Here is an 11155-nt window from a genome sequence, read left to right on the forward strand (position 1 = left end):
AATGTATAGTACATTGACTGTAAGCCTTACAATTACAATTATTTTAGCGTATAAGTATATATAAAAAAAAAAAAAAATGTTAAGTTGTACAACCCGGATTTAGCCGAAATAGAAGTTAAAGGAAATCAAAATGATTAAAATAAGTTTTTATTCACGAATATTTTTTTTCCGCCATTATTATTATTTTTTTTTTTTTTATTAAAATTTTATATTATATAAGAAACATGTGGGACTATTTAGTCCCTATATATGTTTCATTTAAGTTAGGGGGTGTTAAGAACCACTGTTTTAACTAGTATACGTATATGTTAATATTAGTATAATATATTAATATGTATATGTTAATATTATTATATGTATATGTGTGAGCCGTCGTCGGGCTCAAGGAATGTGCTGATGAAGCCATCGAGACCCGACGACCGGCCTGGACGCCTCGCGCATAGAAGGCGAGTGCGGCAGTCCAGGATTGGAGACAGAGCATTACGTTTGTACAGAACATTCAGAGCCTTATTTTTCATTGATATAGTTGTACGTTTATTCTTAATTACAAATACAGAAAGTTAAAATCAGTCCTAAAGTGTTTGTGAATTTATTTGTGAGGACATCTCAGGATCGTCCATAACACGAGCATATCGACGTAAGCGAATCAAACTAACCGGCCGGGACCTACGAGCACATCAACGAGACAACGAAGCCAACCGTGCAACAACAACGGTATCAAGATAATATATCAACGGCCGACCTCGCAGCGCGGTCAAAAAAATTGGTTCTTTTCAGAACCAACCACAACACCACGTCCCACCCTGCCACCCTCGGTGCGCCTGCTTAGGCGTCACTACGAGAAAGTACCGCGCGGAACACGACTTGCTTGAGTCCGTGCACGAGCGAGCTTAACTCTCCATTTATGATTATATAATTAATTACAATAACCAATGGACCAATAACACCCAATACCTGTAATTACTTCGCACCTCTACAGGTCCGAACCCGCCCGTCGCGACCCGCTTCCACTAGCCAGCCGCGCGGCCCGGTATAATTTATCCCGTATGTATATAACATAATTAATTGTACTATATATAAATTTACAATAAAAGGCATTATTTGTATGCAAATCGTGTACATTCATTTACGGTTACGATACGTCGAGTAACGACGGTCCGTAACAGACTGAAAACTATGTAACAGAAATAGATATTTTCAAAAATGTAAGTTCTTTCTGAAATAATGAATGCCTTTCGTTTAAAATCATCACTAGTATACCTACATAGTACATACGATACAGTGTAGGTACCCTCCCCCCCAACAGCGCCGTATATCACAGGTAACGAATAATCGATGGTCAAATGCATCTAGTCACCCATACAGTGCCCGATAAGGTAAACCCGTGACATGATTACATAAAATATCAAAATGTACTGTCATAAATTGTTGGAGTATATTTATTATTTTCATCTTCAATGTTTGTCATCAACCATGTCGCGCGTGCGCGTTACATCACGCTTCACGCAAACGTAATGTTATACACACGCACACAAACGTTGTAGTTACCTCCGTAGACCGCAGTACGTCCATTCCATATTATTATTATTATTATTATTAATCACTTATCTACCAGGCCGTAGTTGTGAGTTGTGAGTGTGCCGTCGAGAAGTTTTTTTTACTTACGTTTACTCCTACTTCTGAAGTTCTGAACAGTGAATAATACTATAACTATTATTGCGACTACAACTACTACTTGTTATTACTTCTACAGTTCCACTACCTACTACTACATCTTGATCTACAAATGCGACTACGACTACTACCACTAAAATATAATAGATAAAATATAAAATTATTTATTTTTTCACCACCGTGCACGCGTGTCGCGGACGAATAAAAATATAAAATTGAACGAGATTCATAATAATTTAACTAACGATTGTGTTTTTTGTTTCATTTTTTGCCGGCGATCGGGGTAATCGTCATTGTCGCTAAATGTCGCATATTGTTTTATCAAAAGTCACAATATCACCGCACCGTCGTCTGGCCTCTCAGTCCTCAGAATCCTATTGCCATACGAAACACTAACGTATTTATACTACGGAACAATAGTGAAATTGTTGTACCTACCTAAGTCGTACTATCCATCTGTCTTACCGATCGTGAATACTATGCTGATACAAACGTCCACGAAAGCCACAGTTTACAACGGTAGCATCGTTCACTGTCGGCAACGGAAACGAGCGTTATTCGCGTCGTCGTAAAGTCGTCTTACCGCCGTGTACAGTACGATATTCATCTACTAGCCTGCTTATAATCTGCCGCCATTATATATATGCGTATCTACCGGCCGTGGACAGCAGCGATATAATCTATCAAATGGTTTTTCGATACCATGGTACGCAGCCGTGGTGGTGCTGTCGTCGCAGTTGCCGAGTCTACAACACATTGCAATCTGCCGCAATCGTTCGCCACAGCAGTGCCATTGGCACCAACAGCACCAGTATCGAATCGCTGCCGTCGTCTCTATAATAGTTGTGGTGGCAATAACCATGACACGAGATTCGGCGGCGGTCGCCGCTCTAGACGACCGCCGCCGCCGCTGCCCTATATCGGCGGCATCCAACGTAGTGGACGATGCCTCAACATTGATGACAAACAGTATTGCTATGAGCGGATCAATTAGCAATGATGACGTTGGTGGTGGAGATGAAGGTGGTAGCCTCAAATCCTCATCTGAAGTGTCAACAACAACTAGCTGCTTTGGTGGTAGCAGTAGTAGCAGTAGAAGTGGTAGCGATGATGACGATTCTGCTACTGTTACCCGGTTGGCTACAGCAATTGATGATAGTTGTTCTACAACCATCAAGACTCCAACACCACTGTCATTGCACAAACAAAAGGAAGACGATAATAATGGTGATAAAGATTCTTCTAGCAGTAGTCATGGCGATGAAGCAGCCATGATAACCGCTCCAACAAATATTGGAGGACGTCTAACGTTTTATAAAGGTAAGTTAATTATTCAAAAATAATGTAGGTATTGTTTTATTAGATAATATACCAATACTTACTGTCTGTGTCATTCTTATTTGATAAAATTGATAAGTGTATATTGCTATATTTTATAATATAATGGATATTCAGTTAATTTATACCATACTTATATTTAAGATAATAAATGTAAAATCTATTGTTTTTGAACATTAACACTTATGCACACAAAACACTTTCGGACTTGTTAACCATCTCTATTATTTAATGTTATAATATAAGAAATTGGTCAACTCATTTTTCAATACTTAGACATCAGCATTATTTGAGGTAGGATTTAAAGTTAGCTGAGTTCATAATATGAAAGTTGTACATATATCTATGCATATTGCATAATCAAAAATTCCATTAAAAATATTACGAAGCTAATACTTAATAAGCTTATCCATATGTATATTATTCAATTTAAAATGGTTTCCCCATTTTTTTATTATTTATTATAGGTAACATAGTTAAATTTTAAACATTTATTATTATAATTGTTAAATAAAACTTTTGTTAAATAAGTGTTTCAATATTAGGTATTTTATGGGTATTAGGTAAATTTATTTCTTATGACATGAAAAAAATTATTGATATACTTCTTTAAAAAATTTGTAATTTATTAATTCTATTAACTTCATTAATAACTTCTAATATATTTTTGTATGATCTCAATATCCAGCTGTGAGAAACTTAATTTTGAATGTTGATTAATTTGCAATATTTCTTTAATGCCAAGTGGACATTAAAGTATGTAAAGGATATTTAGATATTTTTATTTAATATAATATATTCCTAATATTGTACAATATTACCTATCATCATTAAAATTTTTATAAACTTTGATAGCCTATCAAATAATATCTACCAAATTTGATTTTAATAATTATAATAATGATATTTTATCGATTTAACGACATTGAAATACTACCTTTATGTTTTACTCAATGTTTTACAAATAACGTGATTATTATAACACATTAATTTTATAATTTGATGATACCAATTGCACTTCATTAATTTGATTTTTGTTTAGATAAAAATACATTGTATATTAGGTATAATAAGTTATTTAATATTATGAATTACACTTGAATAACCATTAAATTTAGAAACTTTTAACTTCTTTTATTTTTCATTCTTCCATTACTTATGCACAGGCCCGTAGCTAGAAATTTCTTAGGGGGTTGTTATTCAAAATTAATTGAAAAAAATATAAACACAAAATTGATAACTTTACGTAGGTATACGATAGTTTATCATAATCACATAATCAATAATTAAGAAGTTGTAAACGTTTTCTTACACGCTGCATAAAAAGATATTTTAAATCGTGCATGAAACGAGTAATCGATAAAACGTCACAGAACGGTCTAAAATAGTAATTAATGCTGGATCCCGGCTTTAATGCTTTACATGTTTACATTATTGTTATCGTAATATAAACTAATATACTTAATTTTGATAAATAAATAAATAAATAAATCATGATGTAAGATAATTTGTGCTTATGATCCCGTGCATCTTTATCTTGATAAAAGAAGTATTAAGTATTCCACGGCTAAGGGGGGGGGGGGGGGGTGTTATTACACCTGTAACACCCCCCCCCCCTGGCTACGCGCCTGCTTATGCACACCTCTTATTTTATTTTTGTTCATAATTTTTTAAAAGAGCTAATACTAAAGTACCTAAAGTTTAATAATAACCTCATAATACTAAGTTAAAGTTAATGTATGAGTTATATATGTCTTACACATAACTCTACTTAATTTTTCTTAAAGGACTTCACTATGAAGTTTTTGGATTTTAAATAGGTTAGAATATTCTTAGTAATCTTTAAACCAGAGTTATGGTATCAGTTTTTATATAGGTGTTTATTCTATTGATTAAGCTTTTCTAGTTCTTAAAAATATAATATAGGTACAGAAAAAAAAGTTAAGACATTAGACATATTACATTTTTAGTACCAATTATTTGGAAAAAAGTGATTAGTATAGCTCAGTGGTTCCCAAACTGTGAACTAGAAGCACCACTAGCATTTTCTAAGGGCATCGTGGTCTAAGACTCAAAATTTCATTATTGATGAGTATTCTCAAGTCCTGTCTCTCATGGTATTCACAACAGGACGGCTGTATTTGGTCCAAAAAAGCCATTGCAGAAAAACAAGTTGGGAACTACTGGTATAGTTAATCAACGTTTTGAACAGTCTATAGATTATTAATTAATTGTATTCATTTTTATTTGAGATAAGTCTTAATCATGATAAATACTGCCTAATTGTTATTGAAGTTTTGAATGAAATACTATTTCATGTATTTCTAACTTAAGTCTGTTGTTTGTTAGAATACAATTTAAAATTTATTTTTATTTGTGTTGGTACTACTAGTTTATTTTAATTATACATAACTTACTTATGTATATCAAAAAGCCATTACAAAAGTTTTTGCTTTTTGAACTATCAACAAAATTTATTTAAGTAAACTTGCATTACATTTTATAATATTATGATTTATTATGCTATCAAATTCTACATATAAATTCAATGTCTTATGCCTGTTTAAATGCAACAAAATATAACCAATTTCTTATGTATTCTGTCTAAGCAAATCCTATTTGTTCTTATTAATTAAAAATTATATCGTTTACAAAGTAATGTTCTTAAACAAATGTCACATTGATCTTAAACATGAAATATTTAGCGTGCATATTAAATATTTTGAATAAATAAAGGTAGTAACATAAATTAAATTCTTACCTATGTTTAGGGTGATTATATAATATATTGAAAGTGTTCATATTTAATTAAGCCAGTAATACTGTATCAGTGTGAAATAAGAAACTAAAACAGAATATTCTGTGTTATTTCTTATTACAGTTATTAGTTTCTCAAATCTCAAATCTCAATTATTCAATATTTTATACTCTACCATTGAAATGTGCATACATTCTATCGAAAAAAATAATCTATTTAAAACTTAGTGCAAATTACAATGCATATTTTTTACAATTTGAGATTATGCAAATTACTCATTATCGTAAATATTTTGGATTAATTTTGTTGCATAATAATTACAGCCGTTATAAGTACTTACATATTATAAGAATATATATATATATATATATCAACTATTACCTATGAATTTTAATCCAATATTTGACTTTTTGGTGTAGTTAAATTTATTTTTATTATGACATTTCGTTTTTACTTTGGATAAATATTTTTTTAGTAACTGATTACAATTTTTCATATAATATATATAATATTTGATATGTTCAGGTGTAAAAATATTTTTACATGTTTATCTTAAAATAATCAATTACTGAGTAAGTATGTATTATTTTAAGATTTTGATGTATTGTATGAATTAATTAAATTTGAAATGTTAGTATTAATTTAGTATAAAAATAGATTTTAATAATGAATATAAGATTATTAGTTGCTACCATTTAAATATGTCAATGTAAATTAAATAAGCTTTTTGGTTTCATGTTTACAGACGGCAAGTTTATATTCCAACTAGCAGCACATCACCAACAAAATCCATGCAACAATCCGTCTGCTTTGACATCTCCATGCCGTTGGGTACCAGTTCCGACAGTGATACAGCAGCATAAAAATAATGTTAAGGGCATAGGTGAATGGTCACAGCATCAGCAAAATAAAACAATATGGCCTTACTCGGCTACCAATAATACCCCTGACAGTAACACACCTCAACCGATACAGCAATCACAACCACCAACTGTAAGGATTGGTGAACGGAAGCAACCGAATTTTCAACACAGAACGACGCCCCCTCCACTTTCTCTCATTGACGGTGCTGTTAATACAGGTGGAATAGTAGTTGCAACAACGACAAATATTGTTCGCAGACCTTCTAGAAAGTGTTCAACTACTGTAACAGCAGAAAATATTACCGATTTTGAACATCAACGCTGTCAACCACCAACCCAACTTCGAGGTTTACCGAGACGCTCACAGCAACACCAACATCAGTCGTTCATAATGGTTGCCACTGAGGCAATCAAGGTTCAGAGGCGTTTATTGTCATTGCCAAAAAAGCAGCATCTCTGGTGTCAACGAAATAGAAAATCGATGACTAAAAACTCCTTGTTACAAGAACTTAATCCCCCACAAATTAATTTAGAATGCATTATACGGAATCTGTGGTGTCGGCGACATACAACGGAATTATTGTTGCGCAGGCAACTCTCGATCAACAATAGTGGAGACAATGTTACTGCTACTATTTCCACTGTTGTTGATGTTACCCACACGGTGGCTTCACGCCACGTTTCTGTGCCAAGCGTTATCGATGCCGCTTGTCCCAATACTGGAGGTAGCAAGCGGCGATCGATGGTTTCTCCATCGCCCTCCACCGCTGTCCTAATTCCTATCACCACTGCTTCAATGACCCTTAATAATAAAAGTAGCAATAGTAGTCCTCACAAAAAATATAAATTAGGATACGAGCAGCCGACAGAACAGATACTACCACCGCAACGACGAGTGGTAGTAGATAAAATTGCGAAAAAAGCTATTCCACAACCTCCTCCGCAAGTTATTTCCACCAACGACCATAGTATAACTGCTATATTGTCTAGTGGTGCGACTGCGGCCAAACGCTCTAGTATTAGCAGTGCTGTTTCAATGATAATGGATCCAGAAAATGGCGTTGTTACCACAACTACTACTACTAGTGCAGTATTGTCACCACATAAAAACCTTCATACGCCGTCACCTGCGCCGCTATCCTTATTGCGTACGTTGCTTAAGAGTCCGAGCTGTGAAAGTGGTTCATCACCTATAACTACTAGTACAAATGGTATTGGATATAGACATCATACAAATAGCAGCAGAAAAAGATCATCAGTCGAATCTACAGCTGTTTTATCAACACCATCTATTAACGCTGCTGCCATTAAAGCTGAAAATGGCCTCGGAACTCCGACCATTTCTATACCATCTGTTGGTGGTAATACATCAGATAATACTTCTGCCGTTCTAACTGCTCTTCATCAACTTCCAACTATTCACCACCCGGCTGCTGGGCAGTTAGCCGCAGCTGGTTACTTTAATGTGTTGTACCATCGAGCCGCAATGGCTGCTGCTGCTATGGCATATCAAACCAACGCACAACTGCCTCAGCCGTTACCTAAATCTCAACCACCATCTTTGTTGTCCTCACAATTTCCCATCACCAGTGGTACCAGTAGCACTTGGCAACGTCAATTGAACCGGCAGCCGTCTCTTGTGCATCAACCAGAAGCGATTGTTGGAAGTGGAGTTACCAACGCCGCCATCCCTTCGTCTACATCCACGGTCGTGGCACCTTACTCTTCGCCTTTGGTAGCTGCCACTGTCAATGGCAGTAGTTTATTGCCACCTGCTACTCCGTCGCCACCACCTCCTCCATTAATGTTGCATCCTCATCATGTTCACCGTCACCATTTATTGTTACACCGTCAGCAGCAGTATCAACCAGCACCCACGTTACAACGACAACCATCATCGTTTCATCAGCTCAACCATCGACAACAGGGTAGTAGCTTCAAAAAAAGAAGTGGTATGGCGTTGGGTGCTACTGAATATGGCGTTTGCATAGAAGAAAATAACTCTGGAGTTGTAGCTACCCTAGATGAAGAGTCATCCTCTTCTGCCGGTAAGTGTACCAATAACTCGAATTGCTTTATATGGAGAATTTTCCAAAGTTTACGTTACAAGATAATTATTTATCATAAAATTGTTAATGATGTCAGTGCAATTATTATTCTGTTAATTTGCTTACGATATTCATTATCCACATCCTTGACGTTTGTAAATGATAACTCCCATGTGTTCGTCACAAGTTTTCACCCACTAAAATACGACCGCTTGGTATCTGTTAGTGTAAAATAGTCATCAATAATTGTTAAAAACCCTTTGCCATCGGAAGTTGTTAAAAAAGGCGTCTGCATTATCTGCGTTTCTGTCTAAACTTCTGGGGTGCGTCTACCAGTGAAACTGCCCATGATTTTGTTGTGCAATTAGTTTCCTACCTTGTGCCTCGGTATGTTCTTTATTTAACAGCACCAGATTCTACTAATCTACTTGCTTTGATTTCTATTTTATTTTCGCTGTTGAAATGAATGCTAATACACCTAATATTTTATGAACAAGTAATGACCTCTTCATTTTCTTATAGTCTAAAAGGCTCTTATGATCTTTGTATTACCATGTATACATTTTATAAGAAGTAACTTGAGAAAGTTTAAAGTATGTTCGCTCGATGGCGAATTTATATTGCAGACATACATATATCACGCTCAGTACGAAAACTTTGTTCACAAATTAGTGACTTAGTGTTAAATCCTATGAGTGCTTAACTTATAATAATAAGTCCTTGCCATTTAAACTTACCTCACACATTGCCGTTGCCTGCTACTCCGATAGCTATTGCAAGGCGCCTACGTATTGCTGGGAGTAGAAGATCGGACGTTATTTTGTTGTGGCTAATTTGGATGTGCCAAGCATAGATCTTATACTTTAAGGTCTATGGTACGAAGGCAGTCCGTGCTATTATTTTGAGTATTTATTTAGTTTATTCGATGAACATTTGAATCTCGTATTGCATCTCTACTATCAATTTATTTGATGTGACGACATTCTCATGTTTCTTGATCAAATAATATGGTAGGATTAGCGAAGTTAACTATCCTCAGTTATCGGATTTGATTTTTCCCAGTCCTAATCTTATCGCACGTATAAAGAAGCCAAGTAACCTTTATTATTATTATTATAAAACAGCCTATATTATTCATAAAATTAAATATCAATATATATGACTCCGTATTCCATTATTCTTAACATTCTGTTAGTGTTGGTCGAGTATTCGACTTGAATCGAGTAATTTTTAAGTTATAAAAATAAATTGCTGCATGCATGAAAGATCGGAAAATCTATTTTTAGTACAATTGAAAATACTAGAGTATTAAACCAATTCCCGGTACTCCAAATACTTTTGTCAATGATTGACTATTTTTAATTTTCAGAAATTGTGAAGTACTCGACTTTTTTTAATACTCGGCTTTTATCGAGTACTCGACTTTATTTCTTTCATACTCGGAATAAATCGAGTACTCGAATGCTAAACTCGACTCGAAATTAAAAAAACAATATTCGTCCAACACTACATTCTATTTTCAAAATGTCATTCTGGCGCTTCTTATCAGTTTCTACATGATTTTCTTTCCTTAGTATTCTTCAATATTTTGTTTGAGAAACGCAAAATCTTGTGGTGGGCATCATAAAAGGTTGAGTAAGCGGGACATAGTTTCCATCTTACAAGTGCATTACATGTCTAATTGTACGCTTAACAGATAATGTTTAGATCCGTTAGTTTGGAAATTAACCTGAATTGTAATTTTATAAAAGCCTATGAAACGCCCTAGATAATAATAGTGCCTTTACATTTTATAAGAGGTAAATTTACTCTACACTTTCAACTAACAGAGTGAATTGTGTTCTGCTGAGTGAAAATATTTACTAAATTCTAATTTTTAACCGAAAAATTAACTTCTATGCATGTTAGTTATACATAATATTATAATTATATATTTAATATTTTTATTTTACTCTTTTAGATTGTGTGCCGCTCAATCTATCCAAGGATTCTATAACTGAAAATGTCAGTGGTACTAGTCCAACGGCAAGAGTCAGGTGACACTCGAGCAGAAATTTCAATAGATTAGCTATTAGCATTAGACTGTTTGGCCATTTCATAAAGGCTAACTGAGTATACTATTTCATTATCGTGTCAAATACTTTATGTACTGAATTTGCAAAAATGTATGTATGAATATAAAAAGAACAATATTGTATTTTGTAAATATATATTCATGCGTACATATATTATATTATGTAAAATGATACTATATATATATATATATATAAATATATATATATAATCAATTATTCAAATGTCGCGTCTTATTGTTTTATTATTTTGTAAATAGACATAAAACAAAAGTCGCATGTGCGTGTAGTCATAAGAAAATTATTTGTTACAATAAAAAAAACAATCAATCATACAAAGGTTGTTTTCTTTTAAATCGCAACTACTAATTAAGCTAAAAAAAACTATGGCTGCTAGACAGC

The 11155-nt window shown here is 33.9% G+C and overlaps 1 protein-coding gene across 1 annotated transcript; it reads left to right on the forward strand.

The window, feature by feature from the left end:
- The first annotated feature begins 1593 nt into the window (after window positions 1-1593).
- Window positions 1594-11092, forward strand: LOC107170388 (uncharacterized). The gene is made up of 3 exons (XM_015520491.2): window positions 1594-2994; window positions 6516-8681; window positions 10642-11092. Exons 1-3 carry the CDS (start codon window positions 2535-2537, stop codon window positions 10719-10721), a joined length of 2706 nt encoding a protein of 901 aa, XP_015375977.2. The 5' UTR covers window positions 1594-2534; the 3' UTR covers window positions 10722-11092.
- Window positions 11093-11155: the final 63 nt, after the last annotated feature.

The sequence above is a fragment of the Diuraphis noxia genome, unplaced genomic scaffold (genome assembly GCF_037042655.1).
Source record: "Diuraphis noxia isolate RWA-SAM2 unplaced genomic scaffold, SU_Dnox_SAM2 contig0001, whole genome shotgun sequence".
Lineage (NCBI taxonomy): Eukaryota > Metazoa > Arthropoda > Insecta > Hemiptera > Aphididae > Diuraphis > Diuraphis noxia.